General features: G+C 35.3%; 1 protein-coding gene across 1 annotated transcript; it reads left to right on the plus strand.

Moving 5' to 3' along the window:
• Positions 1-1,189: 1,189 nt before the first annotated feature.
• On the plus strand, positions 1,190-20,344 carry LOC149838358 (DEK domain-containing chromatin-associated protein 1-like). Its single transcript, XM_090008233.1, has 11 exons — positions 1,190-1,766; positions 1,885-1,918; positions 9,980-10,059; positions 10,211-10,270; positions 10,506-10,616; positions 10,732-10,812; positions 10,915-10,992; positions 18,258-18,708; positions 19,280-19,395; positions 19,503-19,533; positions 20,217-20,344. The coding sequence occupies exons 1-11, from the start codon at positions 1,278-1,280 to the stop codon at positions 20,342-20,344; spliced, it is 1,659 nt and encodes a 552-aa protein (XP_089864359.1). The 5' UTR covers positions 1,190-1,277.
• Positions 20,345-21,531: the final 1,187 nt, after the last annotated feature.

Below are 21,531 nucleotides of genomic sequence, written 5' to 3' on the forward strand. Positions count from 1 at the left end.
GCCTATCTGATGCAAAATTTAAGTGTTTCTTCGTAATTTGGCTATCCTGAGCAATTCTAGAGTTTTGATAAGGTTGAGCTTGTTTTATGCGTTTTTCGCTGTTTGTTGCTTTCATCTTAGTGTTTTCTCTACGTTTTTCCCCCTTACATTCTTGCTTCACTGATTTTTTCCTTTTTCTGCGACTTCTGGTTTTGTAGGCATATCTGAATTTCATTTCTGACGTTTAATCTTTATTGCGCGACTGTCATCGAGGTCTTCTGTTTTTTATGCTAAATGTAGCGTTTGCTTTATCTTGATTCTCATGAGCTACTATAGGTGTAGGGTTTTGCTAGTTCACGTAACTCTTTCATATTAGTACAAGTTGCACACTCTTCATTTTTTTCGTTTTTCATTTCCGTTTTTCATGTCACTAAATTTTTTCCAGTTTTTGTTTTGGCGTTTTTTTCCTACTTCAATTCTGCGCATCACTAAATACTTCCAATAGTTGTCTAATTTCATGTTTATTATGTAATATTTTCGTTGCTCTTTGTTTTGTAGAGGATTTTCTGATATTCTTGTGTTTATTATCAATTTGACTTTCATTAGTTATTCAACCGTTTTGTTACTGTAGAAATTGATTTTGTACTGTGTTGGTTTAAATCTGTTGTTTTTTTTCCAATTTTTTGTGACATCCTTTTGTTTTTCCATATTTTCTGTTTTTTTTTTTCGCAGCATTATTGTCGATTTTCCTTTTATTTGTCACTGTTAAAGTAATTTTTTGAAGCTTCACGTTTTTTTCTTCTTCATGTTTTCAATGCAAACTTGGAGCTTCTCTTTTAGTTATTGACTTTGTGAAGCTATTCTAGGGTCTTGCTGTGTGGAGTTTGTTTTCTACTGCTTGTCATTTTATATATTCCTTTTGTGTCATGGTTTTCTTTGTAAATTGTGCTTTTTTTCTGTTCATGTCTGAAATCCTTAGCAGTTTTTTACGTGTTTCATGGAAAAACATTGTTTGCATGCTTTTAATTTCACTATGTTATGCTATCGTGGGTTTTGGTTGTTAGCAGATAAGTTTGGGTGTTTTCTTAGCATGCATTGTTTTTTTATTGTGAAGGGGCACCTTTTATTTTTGTCAGTCGCAATTCCGATTTCAGTTTTTCAGTTTGACTTTATGAATATTATTTTCAGTGTTAGTTTTCTGTTGTCAGGGGATGGAAGCGGTTGAGGTGGTTGGGTTTGTGACATCTTCTATTCGGTTTTGTTTTCTTTAGACTTTTAGTTGCTTCTGGGGTTTTGAGATGGCCGATAAAGAGGAGGCCGAGGTTATGGGGGATTCAGCCAATGGTGACATTCCTGTGAAGGAAGAGAATGATATGACCTCAGAAAAAGCAGAAGAGGGTGGGAATGAAGAAGTTGTTGATAGAAAGAGCACGAGAAAAGTGGATGATTTAAAAATGAGGGAAGAGGAGACAGGGGAGGTAGTTGAGAGTACTGAGAATGGAATGGAAGGCAGTGACAAAGTCGATGTGAAGGAAAATGGTGAGGAGAAGAAAGAACCAAAAAAGCGCGGGCATGGTGCTGGAAAAACCAACGAGAAGGAAGTCAAAGAGAAAGTTAAGGGCACCGAAGATGAGAAGGAAAAAAAGGCGAAGGATGATAAGAAGAGGAAAGAGCCTAGTACACCTTCAGCTGCTACCATAGAACGCCCAACAAGAGAAAGAAAATCAGTTGAGCGGTTTGTAATTTCTAGTGAGAAGGACTCAGCGAAGGAGTTCATCATTGAAAAGGTTTTCTTTATTTGTTTTGTTTTGAATTGTTGATTTCCCTGTGTTCAAATTTATTTCAGATTGGTTTTATAACATTCCAGTTTGTGGTGGCTTTGTGTTTGTGCTTGTTTTCTTGAAGGGCCGTGGAACTCAACTGAAGGACATACCAAATGGTGTGCACATATACCCATCTCTTATCTTAAGCTATGCTTGTACATATTATTTTCTTGTTATTGTTGTATGTGTGCGTGTGTCTCCTGATCTTAAGCAGTCATAACAAGTGTGAACATTGGGGTACTTGGTTCTGTTTTGACTTTTATGGAACATGCTAAAGTTTTTCTTTATGATAAGAAATTTATCTTGTTTCCGCGTGTGCGCTCGTGTGTGTGTGTGTGTGTTCTTTTTGACTTTTATGGAATATGTTAAAGTTTTTCTTTATGATCAGAAATTTATCTTGTGTGTGTGTGTGTGTGTGTGTGTGTGTGTGTGTGTGTGTGTGTGTGTGTGTGTGTGTATAAAGCATCTCAGGAAAAAAAAACAAAATTTCTGCATAGACATCCTTCTCACCACCACTCAATGGCAAGTAAAAGCAAAAAGTGCCATTTCCATCTTCTTGTAAGGCATTTGTATGGGTTCCCTGCTTTCTGTTGTATCTATCTAGTTATTATATGCTTAGATTGTGGGATAGGCTTTCCATAATTCCTTTTCTTTAAGTTGCTTAGTTGAGGGTGTTGATGATTTTATTTTTCCATTTTTTTTGATCCATTTAGCATTAAGTCTTAATTTTAAAGCACACAAATTCTGTTTTCACGGTGACTTAGCCTTGTTGCCTTTGTAACATGGGTGCTTCAAAATTCCGTTCATACCTGTGTAATGCTGGCTTGCTGTTACTGAGTTCTTGCTGGTGCTGCTAGATATAGACACAACTATAGTGTGTGAGGATCTGTACTCTATAGCAGTATTGGCTATACTTTTTCCTCCATATCATTTAGTGGAGTTCTCTATTTGCAGAAAAAATGTATTTTTGTGTGTTCTGTGCATTCGTGCTCATAAAAAATGATAAAACTCAGCCGCATCCTCTCAACCTTGTTTTGGAAAACAAGCATGTTGTACCAGCTGTACCCTTGTCATACTACATACCCGCATCTGTACCTATGTGACATTGCTTGACGCTTGTGCTTATTCAATGTTTGTTTGTTTTATGGTTTTGTCTAGATTCCAGAATACCTATGGCTATTTCTAGAGCAAGGTTGTGTTAACAAAATATTGGTTGTGAAAATTGTACTTTCTTCAAGGACAAGTCTTGCAGGTTATGGACATGTCAGTCAAACATATCTAAATGATTGTGTGTACATTTTAGTGGTTTGACTGTGATCTATTAAAAGATGCTTTTTAATAACCCATGGTTGTTGTCATGGGGCTGGTATTGGAAATAAACATATACATTCATCTCTTGTCTAAATTCAACTTTGCTATTGCTTGTTTGGGCATAAGAATAGGCCTTCGAATGAAGTATGTTTTTTTTTTTTTACTTTTTTTGTTGTTTTTAACAAGTTGGTTCCAAACATGGCTGGCATGCTGTGTTGCCTTTGTAACATGAAAAGGTTGATAACTTATGAATCATCCAACATTAGTATATCACATACAACATGTGGTACGTGTGTGCATCTGATATTAGTATTTCATGTACAGCATGTGGTAGGTGTGTGAAAGTATCATTAGCAAATAGACATTTGTGCCCTATACGCTTTTCTTTCTGTTAATAGTATTATATTGTTACTACCCATATAAACATGTGTGTTAGAAGTTACCAAAACCAGTCTAAGACACTGGGTTGTGAAGTTGGAGTCCCGGAGTCAAACATAGTCGAGTTGGGGTCATAGAGGGATGTTAAGATATAGTTATTATATATATATATATATATAAATAAACTGAAATACCCATTAGGGGTATTTAGGTCTTTTCACCAAATAGCCGTCGGTCCCTAATGGGCTGACATTTTATTTTGTCTTTTGTACTTTTACTTTTTTATTTTTATTTTTTTCCTTTTGTCTTTTATGCAAAAGGAGCTCCTTTTTTTTTTATTTTTTCCTTTTGTCTTTTATGCAAAGAAGCAGCTCATATGACTGTTGGAGCTGCCCCAACGGTCACAAATGTGACCGTTGGGTGCAGCCCCAACAGTCACATGTTCAGCCCCTTATTCCCCCATTGTATTATGAATAGCCCCAATGAGCCATGTGTTATCCACTACTCTTTTGATTGCCTTTTATGCAATAACAATTTGTTATGACCCTTGGGTGGGTGGTTTCGTTGATTCAATCAAGTATTCTACTTGATTGTAAGTGTGTTCTTGCTTGTGTATCAGATTCAATCCACTTCATTTCATGGTGTCAGAGCCTTGGTAATCCAAAGGCATTTTTCTAAAAGGAAGATCATGACGATATCAAGAGGAGGCTTGTGGGATTAGCCGATACTACAAATCAAGGATTGTTGCATTGAGAAACGTGTCATTTCTCAAACAAGTCTAGTATCTCTAATCTTTCTCTCTTCTTCTGACTATCTCTTTCTCTACCCTTTCTCTTCGCATTGTAAAGTAATGAAGAATGAGAGAGAAGTTATAATCTCCATTCTCGTACGCATAAACGATACCAACTGTATGATGTGGGCATCCATAGTAAAACACAAGATATGGGAAAAGGGGTTGTCGGGTTTGGTGGATGGTAACGAAAAAGAGCCCAAGCTCATTCTTACGAAAATTGAGAATGGGAAGGAGGTTGCTCTTCAAGGTGAGGAAATGGGTAAAGCCGTTTTCGATTATGAGAAAAAATGGAAAGAGTGGAGGATGGGCCATTCTAAAATTATTGGATGTCTCATCAATAGTGTGGATATTCATAAATGCGCTAGCTTAGCAAAATTTGATTTTACTAGCGATGCTTGAAAATATGTTAAGGATATATATAGTCTTAAAGATCTTGCCCACATATGCAATGTCCAAAATAAAGTAAGAACCATGACTCAAGGAGAGATGAATATTAAAGAGTATTACAATGCTCTCTCTCTTCTTTGGGATTAATTGACTCTTCTTGAGCCAAAATGACATTGTCCTGAATATGTAGAACTTCGTGAAAATCAAATTAAAATGGTGCATTTCTACCAATTTGTGAATGGGCTTAGGCTCAAATTTGTGGGAACAAAATTGACTCTCCTTCATAGAGGAGGTGAGCCATCCATAGTCGAAACTCTTGAAGAATTGACTATGAAAGAGAATAGATTAAAGAAGCCATCCACTTCAAAAGCTGAAGAAACCGTTCTTGCTATGTCCAAGCCCGACAGTCACATTAGGAGTTACACGCTTCACTTTGTGAAGAATGAGAATGGCAAAAATCCCAATAATTATGAAAGAAACGATAGAAGAGGAGATCATGAGTACAAAAAGGTGGCAAAATCATATTCCTTCATTGCTATGAACCTGGACACATTAAGCCTTTTTGTTCCAAAAGAAAGAAGATCACCGTGATGATAATAGAGTTGCGTCGGTGGAAAGAAATGATGTAGATGACTCCAAATGCATTGGCTCACTTTCTTTAGCTCAATTAATGAAGGCGCTACAACCAATGTTCAAAGGTCAAGTTTCTTCCTTCTCGGGGCCGGCCGTTTCCACAAGTGGTGACCCTGGTAAGACTTATTGGATCTTAGATTTTCAGTGCCTCGTTTCATATGATTCCAAATGAGTCAATATTATCCGAATGTTATTCTAGCCCAAATAATTCTTATGTTTCAACCGCCGATGGAACATCTTTAAAGATCAAAAGTTTTGGAACTTTTAAAAAACAAACTTTCACATACCAAGTATTAGAGTTGTGCCAAAACTAAATTTAAACCTTTTATCAGTTTCACAATTTACAGATTATGGTTGCAAAGTTTTATTTTCTTCTAATGATTGTTTAATACAGGATCTCCAGTCCGTGAAGTCGATTGGCCAAGGCTATTGAAGAGAAGATCTTTATGTAATGATCAGTCTTGAGTTATCAAAATAATCTTTTTGTAATTTTGTGGAAAAGAAAGATATAGAAAATTGGCACAAAAGACTAGGACATCATAACGTGACCAAATTACATTTGTTTCCATTTGTTAATAGTTATAAAGGAAACAAAATTGGTTTGTGAAGATTGCATTCTTGGCAAAATGAAAGCTTTGCCCTTTGAACAAAGACATTTTATATCAAAAAATCCTTTTGAGTTGATACATTCGGATGCGTGGGGACCAACTCCTGTTATATCTAAAGGTGGGGTATCATACTATGTTGTGTTTATAGATGACTATAGTAGACATGCTTGGATCTTTTTTCTTAAGCAAAAATCAGAAGTATTTTAATGCTTTAAAAATTTTTCTTTTTATGTAAAGACTCAGTTCAAAACCAACATTCAAATTTTTAGATATGATTCTGGGGGAATTTGTATCAAAAGAAGTCAAAAACTTTCTTGACCTAAATTTGATTATACATAAAAAATCTTGTTCATACACTCCTCAACAAAATGGTCTAGCTGAAAGAAAGAATAGACATATTGTTGAAACCACAAGAACACTTCTTATATCAAGAAATGTTCCGAAAATGTTTTGGGCCGAAGCCGCTCTTACGACAGTTTATTTGATAAATAGAATGCCTTAAAAAACTATTGAAAATATATCACCCATTGAAAAATTGTTTAAAATCTCCCTTTATTATAAAAGGTTGAGAGTCTTTGGATGTAAATGTTTTATTTTTACCCATAGACATGACAAACTTTCCTCAAAAGCAATCCATTGTGTTTTTTTAAGCTATGCTGAAAATCAAAAGGGATATAGATGCTATGATGCCGAAATAAAAAAGTTATGTTTCACGAAATGTTACATTTCTGGAAAATGAAGATGGTTTTAACAAATAAAAAATTCTAGAAAACTATGATTATTCATTTCTTTTTGATCTTATTAATGAACATAATAGGTATGAAAACCTTCGCAATGAGCATGAGAGTGAAAATGAAGACACTCATGATATAAGTTAAAATGCAGACAATGGTCTTGATAATATCCACTTCATACTACCATACGAACATACACTCGACTGACCGAAGATCACCCACCATGTGCCTTAGAAAGATACTCACAAAATCAAGATGTAGACTCTGCTAGTATTAGAAAATCAATAAGATTTTCTAAGGCTCTTAGTAGATTTGTATGTTATGATTCCTTTGAACCAAGATACCGAGCATGTTTAATGACTATACACTCATATACTGAACCATCATCCTATTATGAAGCAAAAAACCATCAAGAATGTGTTAAAGCAACGAATGATGAATTAAAAACTTTAAAAATTGCAAAAACTTGGGAAATTCAAACATTACCCAAAGGATAGAAAACTATACGGTGTAGATGTGTTTACAAAATTAAAACCAAATGGGATGGGACATTGAAAATATATAAAGCTCGATTAGTAGCTAGGAGATATAGTCAAGAATATAAAATTGATTATGATGAGACCTGTGCTCCAGTTGCTTGAATGACGACTGTCAGAACCCTTATATCTATAACATCAATTAAAAAATGACCTATCTTTCGAATGGATGTAAAAAATACCTTTTTGAACGGTAATTTAGATGAAGAGGTCTACATGAATCCTCCACCATGTTTGAATTTAGCTTATGGAAAAACTCTTAGGTTACGAAAAGACTTGTATGAATTAAAACAAGCTCACAAAGCTTGGTATGATATATTTAGTAATCTAATCACTCAACTTTATTTTAAATCTTGTTTTACTGACACTGCATTGTTTGTTGAGTCTTTTAATGAAGGGATGGTCATACTGTTACTTTACGTGGATGATATGATAATCACAGGAGGTGATGAGCAGAGAGTAAATCATATCAAAGATGTGCTTAAAGTCAACTTTGATATGACAGATCTTGGTTTTTTAAGATATTTTCTTGGTATTGAAGTGATTTGTTCACCTCATGGTTATTTTTTGTCACAGAGTAAGTATGCAGTAGAGATTATTGAGAGATCAGGACTCTCAGATGAGAAACAAGTTGATACTCGAGATGTTTTAAATGCAAAAATGAAGAAGGATGATGGAGAACCTCTACAAGATCCAACCCCATACAAACAAATGATTGGAGCTTTGTCTTATCTTTCTATTACTCGTCCTGATATTTCTCATGCTATTCATTCAGTCAGTCAATTTCAACAGTACACATGAGTGCTGTAATGAAAATTATTAGATATAATAACTCTCTACGTCATGAACTGTTTTTGTCATTCTCTTCCTCATTAGAAGTCATTGCATATTCAGATTCTGACTGGAGAGGGGATGTGAATGATAGACGCTCAACTACTGGTTTATGTGTTTTTTATATGACTCTCTAATTTCATGGCGATGCAAAAAGCAACATAAGGTGTCTCTCTCCTCAACTAAAGCTGAGTATCGAGCCATGACAACGACCACATCAAAGTTAATGTGACTTCGACAATTATTGAAGGACTTGGGAATCCACATCAAAGAACCTTTCAAATTATGTTGTGATAACAAGAGTGTTGTGTATATTGCAAGCAACCATACGTTCCATGAGAGGACAAAACACATTGAAATGGATTGTCATTATGTTCGTGAAGAGTTTCTTTGAAAAACTATCACATTGCCCTATGTTCCTTCAGAGTATCAACTAGCGGATTTCTTCACCAAAACGCTTCCGTCACTCAGATTTCACTTCCTACTTGGCAAACTCTCGGTTGTTCTACCATGAGTTTGAGGGCGGTGTTAAGTTATAGTTAATATATATAGTTAATATATATATATATATATATATATATATATATATATATATATGTAAACCGAAATACCCATTAGGGGTATTTCGGTCTTTTTCCCAAATAGTCGTGAGTCCCTAATGGGCTGACATTTTATTTTGTCCTTTTACTTTTTTTGTTTTTTTGCTTTTCTCTTTTATGCAAAAGGATCATCTTTTATTTTTGTTTTAGGGGTATTTCGGTCTTTTCCCCAAATAGTCGTGAGTCCCTAATGGGCTGACATTTTATTTTGTCTTTTGTACTTTTACTTTTTTTGTTTTTTTTCTTTTGTCTTTTTATGCAAACGGATCATCTCTTTTTTTTTTCTTTTGTCTTTTATGCAAAACGAGCAGCTCATATGACTGTTGGAGCTGCCCCAACTGTCACAAATGTGACAGTTGGGTGCAGCCCCAACAGTCACATGTTCAGCCCCTTATTCCCCCTTGGTATTATAAATAGCCCTAATGGGCCTTGTATTCTCCTCTACTCTTTTGAGTGCCTTTTATGCAATAAGAATTTGTTATGACCCTTGTGTGGGTGGTTTCATTGATTCAATCAAGTATTCTACTTGATTGAAAGTGTGTTCTTGCATGTGTATCAGATTCAATCCACTTCATTTCAAGGGATACCTAGTTTCTTAATCCCAAACTAGCCATAATTGCTCGTTGTATATCATAACTACTTTATTGTTTGATAAACCCTATATATATCTATGTATCTTTTATGCGTGCGTGTGTGCGTGCGTTAAGTACAATTGGTATGTATATGTGTAGCTATAATCAACCTGAGATCTTGTAGGTGGAAGTCATTTTGACTCAGTCCTATGTTGCAGATGTGTTCAACATGGTTGAATTGCTGTGATCGGCCATTAGATTTTTTTTTCAATAAAAAATTTGCTTCATTAAATCGAGAAATTATGATGCATTTATGGATTTTGGGTCATCCGTGAAAACCAGATCACATGTTGAAATTTGACAATCCAAATGCTGATCCCCACTAAATGGATCACACAGATCACGTTAGGAGGGTTAGACTTACCGAAGAAAGCCAAACTTAAAAATTACAAGCATGATCAATTGTATCTACAATTGGCCTGAACAGATGTATAAATTGTATTCAATGTATGAAAAACAGCTATACACACTCTTTTTATAGTCGGAAGAGGAAAGAAGACAAAGGGAGGAGGTGTGCCGAGAGAGGAAGGGAAAATATAGTTTTTCTATTATTGATATATTGTTCAAACTAGCTCATGCCATGAATGTTTAACAAGTATTCTGAAGTTAAACATGAGTTTCTGTTCTGTTCCCTGTTTTACATATTGGATTGCCAAGATTGTTGGGGGTGTTTTGCATTTGGAACATTTGCCTGTTATTTACCAGTGTTTCTGTTTTTTTTATTTACCATTTCAGTTGCATATAAGTTATCCAAAAGAAAAACTGATGATGCAATGAAGATGTTGCATGTTATTCTTTATGCGAGGAGGGGGAAGGTGAGGGTGATACTATGATTATTTTTTCTGTTATTCTTTCGTTTTGATTCAATGGCATGATTTCATGCTTTGTGAGCACTGTGATTGTATTGCCTGTTTGTTTTGGTGTTGGTTTTAATTTATCAGATGTCAACTGTGTTTTAATTTGCAGAATCACCATATTAAAGGCAATATTTCTCAGTTTTCGGGCTTTGTGTGGGGTGATACTGAGGTAAGCTGTCTGTCTTTGTGAGGTGAGCTATTTGTTTATTTACATTTCAAAGCATGCTGTTAGCAGTGGTTTCTTTTTTCCTTTTTTTTTGAGAAGATTTTCTGTAGTTTCTTCTGTGTAGTGTGATGTTGTTAGGAGTTTTATGAACACATTTTTATACAGTGTCATGGTTCTTGTCAGACTTTGCAAAGGCGATCATGATTCAATTATATGTTCTTTTGCTGAAATGGTGTAGGAAAAACAAAGAAGCAAGATTAGAGAGAAGCTTGACAAATGTGTCAAGTCTAGGTTGCTGGATTTCTGTGAACTACTTGATGTGCCTGTTGCGAAGACCACTGATAAGAAGGTTGATAATTGTCTTTGTCCTGCATGTCAGCCTCTTTGTCGTGGTTGCACATCTCATTATCTAGCTTATGTTGTAAGTCAATGCTTGTCTTTTAATCAAGCTTATTGATTTGCAGGAAGAACTTGTTGTGAAGCTGTTGGAATTCATGGAGGCTCCACATGCTACAACGGAAGTTTTACTTGCTGAAAAGGAGCAGGTTTAATTTTGCCAATGAAAATTCTGAAAATATGCTTTCATGTTTATGAAGCAGTTTTCCTTTTTCCTGAGTATCTACTAAAGTCTGCTTTTCACATTTCAGTCAAGCAAAAAGCGTAAGAGGATTATTAGAAGGTCATCTGGAAAATCTCCTAGTTCGTCAGCGAAAGGCTCAGTGAAGGTTTTACCTGATCCTTGGATATAGTGGTTTCTTGTGGGTGTTTTACAGTTTAGTATTGGTTTCTGCAAATAAAATTGATTTACTGGTAGGATGGTAGCTGTGGCCTTTGGAAATCTTGTTGTTTGAGTTGGGTTGGCATGATGGACATTAGGGATTCAACTGGTAATGTTTTGAGTTGGTCACCCATCTGAAATATTGTTTGGTTGGGTTTGGTTAGGCTCATGCTCAGTTTTATCACTTATGCATTGATTCTCTGTATTTGGATTTTCGATCAAAATCATGTTTGGATGAAATTTGTATCTGCAGATGGTTACACTACAAATATTGCTTCACTTAGCCCTCTTTCTTGTTTGTCTTCGCACGTTTGGACCCTTGTAAATTCTACATTTAGTCAATGTCATTTTTCCGGACAAAGTTTATCTTTTCACCGAATGGCTGTTTTGATTGGATTTCTGTTATTGTATCCTAGTAACATATTTAGGCGACTGTATTTTTTACTACAATTACTCTCGCCCTCTTTGGTATCCAACTTGTCATAAACCTCCTTATATATCTTATCCCTCGTGTTTCAAATTACTTTTTTAGCTTCCTTCTTTGCTATCATATACTTGATCGAATTTTCATTATCACGACTCTTAGATTTCTATAACACTCTCTTTTAACCTTAATAGCTAATGTGACATCCTTGTTCCATCATGATATATCCTAACCTAGCGGTGCACTGCCTTTAGACTCACCCAATACCTTCTTAGCCACCTTTCTCTTGCCACCCGCTATCTTATTCCAGATTGATTCTGAATCCTCCTCGAGACACCAAACAACTTCCTTAACTATCTGCTCTACAAACATTCTTTGTTTAGCTCCTTTCAATGCCCACCACTTAATTCTAGGATCTATCCTATGTTTATCCCTTTTGCGGCATTGTCTAATCCTAAGATCTAAAATTTAGACTTTGTGTTGTGTAGCTATACTTTCTTCCGGTATAACCTTACAATCGATGCAACAACCCCTATCTCTCTTTCTAAGTAGGAAAAAATCTATCTGACTCGTATTAACCCCACTTTTAAATGTTACTAGGTGAGACTCCCTCTTCCTAAACAAAATGTTTGTTAAGATCATATCATAGGACAAACCAAAATCTAAAATCCTTTCTCCACTTTCGTTTCTTTCTCTTATACCATAGCCTCCACGGATACTCTCAAATCCATCCCTACTAATGCCTACATGTCCATTAAGGTCACCGACGATGAAAAGTTTTTCACCATAAGATATCCCTTGTACTACTCCATCTAAATCTTCCAAAAATTGACGCTTAATGGAATCATCTAAACCTACTTGAGGTGCATAAACACTTATAATATTAATAATATCCGTACCTAATACTAATTTAATAAGTAAAATCCTATCACCCTTCCTACGAACCTCAACTACATTATCTATAAACTCACGACTCATAACAATTCCTACTTCTTTCTTATTTCTATTTATTCCTGTATACCAAATCTTATATCCTCGAGGTTCTATCACTTTTGCCTTCTCACTTACCCATTTGGTCTCTTGTAGACATAAAATATCAATCTTTCTCTTGCACATAACATCTATTAACTCTACCAACTTACCAATTAAAGACCCTATGTTCCAAGTGGCTAACCTAATTTTATGGTCTTGGACTAACTTCTTTACCCCCACCCGTCCAATAAAGTGAGGGAACCCTTGCCTATTTGACACCACACCAGGGCGCCGGTGTGACGTGTCGCTTCCGGGCGACGACCTAGCAACCCTTGCCCATTTATCACTGCCTCCGGGCCTATAGATTTCATCGCGTCACTCAGTAGGGAATGCCCCAACGAAATTCTCGTATTGGTTCATATTCATAGGGTATGACTAAGTTTTTTTATGCTGACTGTCTCTGGCCTACCGCAACCCTCTTCCTTTATCCGGGCTTGGGATCGACAGTGTATAGCTAAACAGTTATACACATTCGGGGTTAAGAGGGGATCTCTATTATACGAATTTTTTGTCTTTGCCATCTAAATCATTTTGTAATCATGTTTAATCCAAAGTTATTGAGACTCGGCATATGAGGCTTGGACATCCTAGTATTCCCAAGGTGTATCTCTTTCATTTTTTGAAAATTTTTTGTAATACAAATACGTTTACATGCAATAATTGTATTTTTGGAAAGATTCATTCGCTTTCGTATTCACGTAGTAATTTTGTGTCAAAAAGACCTTTTGAACTTGTGCATTCCGATGTATGGGGACCGACACCCCTTATGTCCAAAGCGGGATATTCCTGCTATGTTACTTTTATGGATGACTTTACTAGATATACATGGGTATACATTATTAAAAACAAATCCAATGTCTTCATTATTTTTAAAGAGTTTCATGTTCTTATTCAAAATCAATTTTAAAACAATATAGCTATATTTAGATCCGATTCTGGAGGTGAGTACATGTCTAAAGATTTTCAAAATTATTTCAAAATAACTAAAATTTTGCAATAACGATCCTATCATAAAGCACCACAACAAAATGATCTTGCGGAAATGAAACATAGATATTTAATTGAAACTATAAAAATACTTTTTGTCTCTAAAAATATTCCTAAAAACTTTTGGGCCGAAGCTCTTCTTACCGCAACATATCTTATCAATCTTATGCCCTCTTCTTCTTTAAAAAATGTTTCACCTTTTGAAAAATTAGTTAAAATTATTCCAAATTTTAATAGACTAAGGATATTTGGATGTAAATGCTTGGTGCTTGTTAAAGGATAAGATAAATTATCACCCAAAGCTCTTGAATGTGTGTTCATTGGCTATGGTGAAAATAAAAAATGCTATAGATGCTATGATATTCGAAACAATAAACTCTATCTGTCCAGAAATGTAACATTTCTTAAAGAACAAAATGGTTTTAATATTCGAACATCTAGAGAAGACATTGACTGTTCCTTCCTATTTGACTTAACTCCTAGAATTGAGTCCCCTGATGCAATTATTTGCGATGATACTTGTGATGACATTTCACATCATAATGATATACCACAACATGGTAATGTTTCTCAAAATGAGAACCTTAATGATATAAATGTATATACCCGGCGGTTAGGAAATGAACATCAACTTGCTCTTGAGCGATATTCTCAAGACTTCTCTTTAGAAGAACTTATTGATCCACCTAGGAGATCTTCTCGTAATAGTAGGCCACCGCAAAAAAATTGTGTCTTATGAATCCTTTTCTCCTAATTATAGGGCTTGTCTCATGTTAATACATTCGTATCATGAGCCTACTTCATTTAAAGAAGCTAAAGATCATTCACATTGGATTGAAGCTATGAAAATTGAATTAGAGGCTCTTAACAAAGCCTAAACTTGGAGCATTATTCGTCAACAATTAGGAAAGAAGGCAATTGGGTGTAGATGGGTATATAAAGTCAAAACTAAATGTGATGAATCTCTAGAAAGATACAAAGCTCGTTTGGTTGCAAAAGGCTACGCTCAAGAATATGAGATTGATTATGAAGAAACCTTTGCTCTAGTAGTTAGAATGACTAGTGTGCGAACATTAATTGCCTTAGCCTCCATTAAGCAATGACCAATATATCAATTTGATGTTAAAAGTGCATTTTTAAATGGAATTCTATGTGAAGAAGTTCTTATGGATGCATCGCCAGGTCTTAAAATTGGTAAAAGAAATATTCTAAAGTAAAATAAAGCTCTCTATGGTCTTAAACAAGCACCAAAAGCTTATTATGATCTTTTTAGCAAAGTAGTTCTCGATAATGGTTTTTCCTCATATTATACTGATACTGCTTTGTTTGTTAAAACCTCTAATGATTACATTACAATTTTATTGTTATATATTGATGACATGATTATCACAGGTAATAATAAAAAGGGTATTGATCTTATTAAAAATATTCTTAAATAAAATTTTGATATGTCTGCTTTTTGTTGTCTAATGTTTTTTTTTTTATGAATTGAAGCTGCGTACTCCCCTAAGGGGTATGTTCTCTCTCAGATGAAGTTTGCCTCCCACATTATTGTTAGGTCTGGGCTGACAGATGATAAGAAGGTGGAAACGCCAGAAGTGATGAACACTAAGATGAGAGCCAGTGATGACATACTTTTAGCAGATCCTACACCTTATCGTCAGTTGATTGGGTCACTAACATATTTATCTATCACCATGCCTGATATTTCTCATGCGGTTCATAGTGCAAGCCAATTTCAGACTGCTCCTTCTACCATTCACATGGCCGCATTCATGAGAATTATCAAATATCTGAAGAGCAACATAACTAAAGGATTATTCTTACTCCCTTCTTCACCTCTTACTTTACTTGCTTATATTGATTCTGATTGAGGGGTTACCCCGATGATCGTATTTCCACCATAGGTTATTGTGTGTTTCTTGGAGAGTCACTTATTTCATGGAGGTGTAAGAAGCAACATAAAGTTTTTCTCTCTTCTACCGAAGCAGAGTATTGTGCGATGACCACTACTACCACTGAGATTGTATGGTTAAGAAGCTTGCTTAAGGATATGAGCGTCTCATTCTCAACTCCTTCGAAGTTGTGCTGTGACAACAAGAGTTCTATCTACATTGGCAGCAATCACACCTTTCATGAACGAACAAAGTACATTGAGATAGACTGTCATTATGTTCGTGATGAGTTCTTACGGGGCACCATTCAACTACTATATGTTTCTACCGAGTATCAGTTGGTGGACTTCTTCACCAAAGCCTGGCCATCGCCTTGTTTATACTTTCTCCTTAGCAAACTCTCGGTGATCTCACCATGTGTTTGAGGGGGGTGTTAAAATATGTTATACATATATATATCTGCATATATAGATTATGACACACACACACACACACATATATATATATATATATATATATATATATATATATATATATATATATATATATATATATATTTCTTTTATAATACCCAATACGGGCAAATTAGTCTTTTCACATTGTACACGCATATCCTAAAGGATATGCCCTTTTTCTCTTTTCTTCTTTTTCCTTTTCTTTCTTTATTGGTTGAGAGGGGTTCACATAGAGTCGTTGGACCCCTCCAACAGGCATACTTATGATCGTTGGAGGGGCTCCAACGACTCTATGGGAGCCCCTTCTTGGGTCCCTTAGTGTGTATAAATAAGGGGCTTGGCCCCATGTATTCTTTAAGCTTAACCTTATATGAGTGAAATATATTTTTCACCTTATTTCACGTGTTTAACCATTTTTGTGGTTTGTTGCAATCTTGCCCATTTGTGTCTTCTTGTGTATGTGCGTGCTTTCGTGCTTGCTCTTGAAGATATCGCCTCACTCATTTGGCACTTCATTACAACATTCTCATAGAAAAAGCACTCATGCAATAATTAAAGCCACACATCTTATACAAAAGACATGTTTTAACTAAATAAATGCAAATGATAGGATTTATATAAAATTTTACATTTTAATCATGTAATGGGTCCAAAAAAGTTTTAAACATGAACACACATGTCTATGTATTTGACGATTATCATATATATATATATATATGTATATATATATATATATATATATATGAAAACATGTTTATATTTTATAAAATAAGACATCATTATCAAATCATTAAGATAAGATTATGATTGATGAAACATCTAGAATTAATAATTCATGGTTATATATATATATATTGTATATATATATATATATATATATATATATATATATTAGAGTTATTTTAAAAAATTCTTCAAGATTCAAAACATACTTCATATATCTAGTTTTTCTTAAAACAAGTTCAATGATGGTTAAAATACCGTTTTAGAATTTTCAAAAACCATACATTTTGTTTTTATTTTAATCATGCAATATATATATATATATATATATATATATATATATATATATATATATATATATATATATATATATATACAATGGTAAAGGAAAAAACAAGTGTTTTTCCCATGCGTAATGCATGGGCTAAATACTTGGAAAGTGTAAGAATAAATGCCTAGTAATTCCAAGTAGAAGGAAGAGAGATAAGATATAACAAACACTTCACCAAAACGTAGAGAAGGAAAAGACCACTTTTACGAATTTTTGAATATCATGCTTCCCGATGTACCGAAAGATTAATATGATTATAATCGATCTCTGATACCATGAAAGAAAATATGCGGAAAGGTATAACAAGAATGCCTAATGCATTCACACGGTCCAATGAATGAACAAGCCCAAACCGACAATTTCGAATATAGAAATACTCCACTAAGGGACAACACAAGAGGCCTTCAAAGAGGCAACACATAAAAATATATGAATTTTATTGAATTAGTGCTTGACAAGCCATGAAGAATACGCGGGGAGCAACTCCTATTTATACACAAAGAAGTGTGAAAAAAGAGAGGCCAAAAGGGGCTCCCCATAGAGACGTTGGGAGCCCCCAACGGTCACATTTGTGACCGTTGGAGGCCCCAACGACTCCATGTGGGTCCCCCACTTTCGTGAAATAAAAAACAAAAAATATAAAATAAACTAATTCCAAAAATAAATAAATAGTTGTTTTCTAAAAACAACTGTGGCTATGCAAAATGACAGGAATACCCCTATCAGGTATTGCCCACATATATGCATATATTTATATATACATATATGTATATATTTATATATATACATATATGTGTACGAGTACATGTATTTTAACAGGCTCTATGTGAGGCATTAGTAGGCTAAGCATCTTTCCGCAATTACGATGACCCATGACTGTATAGTTATTCTTCTGGTTTGGATGATGTATTGAATCTGCTAAATTTTCATATTCATGTCACTGTGGTCTGTGGTTATGTGCATGCTCAAATGAGACTAGCATGCATATGTGTTTAGGTGCTTACTTGTGTCTGCATGCAGGAGTGCATGCAGTTTTTTTTTTAAATTTTTTATTTATACTTCTATTTTTAGATCCATAGACTGTTATTGGACAATTTTTAAAAGTTATAGTAGCAGAAGAAAATGTTATTGCCAATGATTTTGAAAGTGGCAACAATGTATAATGAGTTTATGACCAGAATCAACACCAAAAATTTGCATCTCAATTTATTTTTTGGGAGAAGTGTCATATTTCAACAATTGTTGATGTGGGCTGGATTTCTGGATGTATGTCTGGGTTGTTTATTTTGTTGCTGCATATATCATGTTTCTTGCCAGACTATTATTTTGTGATTCGTTAATAATTGATTGTATTGCTTCCTGCAGAGGCAGAAGAAGAATGAGGATACTCCAAAAACCGGAAGAAAGAAGAATACATCGAAAGAGGTAGAAGAAGATTACGGCAGTGATGAAGATGAGGTAGAAAGGGAAGATGACTCTCCTGTGTTTGATGAAGATGGTGATGCTCAACTGTCTGATGAGAGTGGTGAGGAAGAGGAGCCAGAAGAGAAGTCAGAGGATGAGGATGTAAAAAAGGGCAGGAGTTCCAAGAAAGCCTCGGCGAAAGTCTCAAAAGGATCAGCACAAAATGTCACAAAGAAAGCTGCAAATCTGAAGAATGCCACCCCTTCAAAATCTCCAAAAAATTCTTCAAAGTGCAAAATGACAGAGGAGAAGCCTGATTCTAAGGCAAATGTTTTCTCAAGGAAGAAGAATGATGATAAAAAGGAAGACAAGTCCTCGACTCAAAAAATGCCCTTGTCCAAAGAAAGGACTGGTAATACAATTGCTCCATTGTTTCTACTTTTAGTTAACCATATCAGCATGAAAAAAACTCTGATCTGCCCCCCTTGGAGGAGTTACATTTGATTGGCATGGTTGTTGGCTAAAAGCATATGCAAACATGGACTTCACCTGTGGACCTGTTTAGTTTTGCCATGTGCATTTTGTATATTGCTTGCTTGATTTGGGCCAGCCTTCATTTTATTGGTTCATTAGTTGGCTCTACATTTCTTATTGATGGATTCAACTCTTTCGTGCCCTTTTTATTTACTTGGTGGAGTCATGGTCTAACAATTGGACTATGAGATGTATTTATTCATGTCCATGATTAAGTTGATTGAAGCCACTATGCCTGACTGATTTATCCTGAGTCTGAATCCATAATGTTGCATTTGATTTGAGTTCAAGTTCTTAGACAGCTTTAGTTGATAGTGGGTTGGTTCTTGGTTGAATAAATTTCTACGTTTCTACATGTGGCGGGTGGAAGATCTCCCAAATAGAACACAAATATATCTTCTAATTGTTTGATCCAGCTGAACCTTACCGTTTTTGTTGGATTTTTAAAGGCAAGAAGATTGCTGAGGCAAAAGATGAACCACACAAGAAGGATAAAGCTGGTCCTACTGAAGAGGAGCTTAGGAAGGCGATCTGTGACATTTTGAAGGAAGTTGATTTTAACACTGTAAGAATGCTGTCCTTTTTCTTTTCTGTTTTTTTCAAGACTGCGTATGTAATTTGCATTTCTTTCTTGTCCATTAATTTACATGTATTTTTTCCTTATTTTTCCAGGCTACCTTCACTGACATTCTCAAACATTTAGGTGAGTATTTTTCACTTTCCCCTCTAATTTCTGCCAAACGGTCATCATTATTTCATTTATGTGGAAGTGCTGTTATTTAATTGCAGCTTTGCAAGTAGTTTATGTGTCTGCCTCCTCTGTAAGGTATTTGCATGCCCATGCGTTTGTGTTGTTGAGCTGAGCAGGGTATTTCTATTTGGGTTCAGCTCTGTTTCCCATAAGCTTGTTTAGGATTTATAACAATCCATTTAATTGATGCTACTCAATGATGATGAAACCCTCTAAATGAGATCATTTTTTTTCCTATGAAAACTGGAGAAACTGCCCCTGGAGTAAAAGACGTGGCCGTGCTGGTCAACCCTGCCAGCCTACAGTTGCTTCTCCAGCAGTGTAAAACTTGGGCCCACCCCTCACCCTCAGGGAGTTGCCTTGCTCTTGCAATATGCAAGGGGGTTGTTGCCCATGAGAATGGAACTCTGACCACCTGTGTAGTGGCCAAGTTCCCACCCCACTGCACCAAATCCCTTGGGGCTGAGATGGTGGCCGATTGATCATCTGGTCTTATATGCTTATTGCTTTTGATCAAGTGGTTCAGATCATGGACCATATGAGGTCATTGTACTAGCGAAGACAATTCGTCAGAAGTCACTGTCTATGATTGTTCCCCATCTTGAACTCCTACCAAACTATCTTTCTTGGTGCAGCTGCTCATTACGAAACAGATCTAATGCCACGGAAAGCAGAGGTGAAAGGTATGATTCAGGAGGAGCTAACCAAACTGGCAGATCAGGTCGATGATTATGGTGATGGTGAGAAGGAAGATGATGCATAAACGCCCCATTTGTTTGTACCATGCTGCTTGGAGAGGTGAAACTTTTTCCTCTTTAGGTTAAGCTTATCTGACGGCACTAACCGTGGTTCGTTGCCGGCAACTGTTTGTTTTACCATATTTATTTCTTTTCTTTTTCATTTAGGACTAGAACTATTCAAATCATTTTTTAATCAAGTTGAATGGGGACCCAACCAATTACCCAGATATTCACAATTTCTATGTACAAATAGCACTATATCATGCATTTTCTGACATGATTCTTGTGGTTGATGCTGCAATTGCTGATTGATTTTGGTTAAATACCCTTTGCATTTGCCTTCTTGTGTGTCACTTATGAATGGTTCTAAGAGAGAATTTATTACACGTTTAATATGTTTTTTTCCTTTAAATTTACGAGAGTAATACACATTTAATCTGATCTCGCGTCGCTTTCTCTTCTAGCCGGTCCACAAAGGGCCTGATTGTTCCTATCTCGTTCTCTTTCTACTTTCAGTGGGCAATGGCTTTGGTTTTTATTTATTGAATTAGTGTCGTGTTTTAGCCCAAGTTGGTATCTGCGGATGGTTGTGCTTCCGTTAGATCTCTGACTGGTTTGGATAGTTAGAGGTCAGCTATTTGATGCCAAATGGATCTTTTAGTTGGATCCAGTTGTGGTCCAGACCTTTATATCCAACTTAATGTTCATTCGTGTCATTTTTCTCAAATATCTTCCTGAGCTATATTCAGGTAGCCACAAGGCTTTCGATTGCTAAAAATGTCCTTGACAAATATGCCATTTTTTCCAAATGTTCCTAAAATTTTGAAATATGATTGCTGTCCAAAATTTCTGACAGAAAACTTTTTATGACCATCCTGTTTTCACATCAGAATTTCACAATCTAAACCTCACTTAAATTTTATATTTACATATGTTTTTGCGGTCCTCAGGAAGGGTGCAAAAAATTCTGTTATTTATGCGTTCTCAATCACAAATACATTAGCAAAATTATTTATTTTGTATTAAAGTTGACGAAAACCGGGTGAACATCTTTTCTACCTTCTTTAACCCATATTTAATGCATCTTTACATATTTTTTTTGTGGTTTTCACAAAGTGTTCAAAAACAAGTTTTGTGAACCACCTTATGATCCTAACTTCATAAATATCTAAGTGAAGTAACCTATTTTATATCAGTCTTGGGTGATTGA

This window comes from Nuphar pumila, chromosome 5 (genome assembly GCF_984573655.1).
Source record: "Nuphar pumila chromosome 5, dmNupPumi1.hap1.1, whole genome shotgun sequence".
In the NCBI taxonomy this organism is placed as follows: domain Eukaryota; kingdom Viridiplantae; phylum Streptophyta; class Magnoliopsida; order Nymphaeales; family Nymphaeaceae; genus Nuphar; species Nuphar pumila.

Excerpts from the sequence above, each read along its gene's own strand:
- LOC149838358 (XM_090008233.1), top strand. The coding sequence starts at position 1,278 with ATGGCCGATAAAGAGGAGGCCGAGGTTATGGGGGATTCAGCCAATGGT. Across the intron at positions 10,617-10,731 it reads CGAAGACCACTGATAAGAAG|GAAGAACTTGTTGTGAAGCT; the intron begins GTTGATAATTGT and ends ATTGATTTGCAG. Across the intron at positions 19,534-20,216 it reads TGACATTCTCAAACATTTAG|CTGCTCATTACGAAACAGAT; the intron begins GTGAGTATTTTT and ends TTCTTGGTGCAG.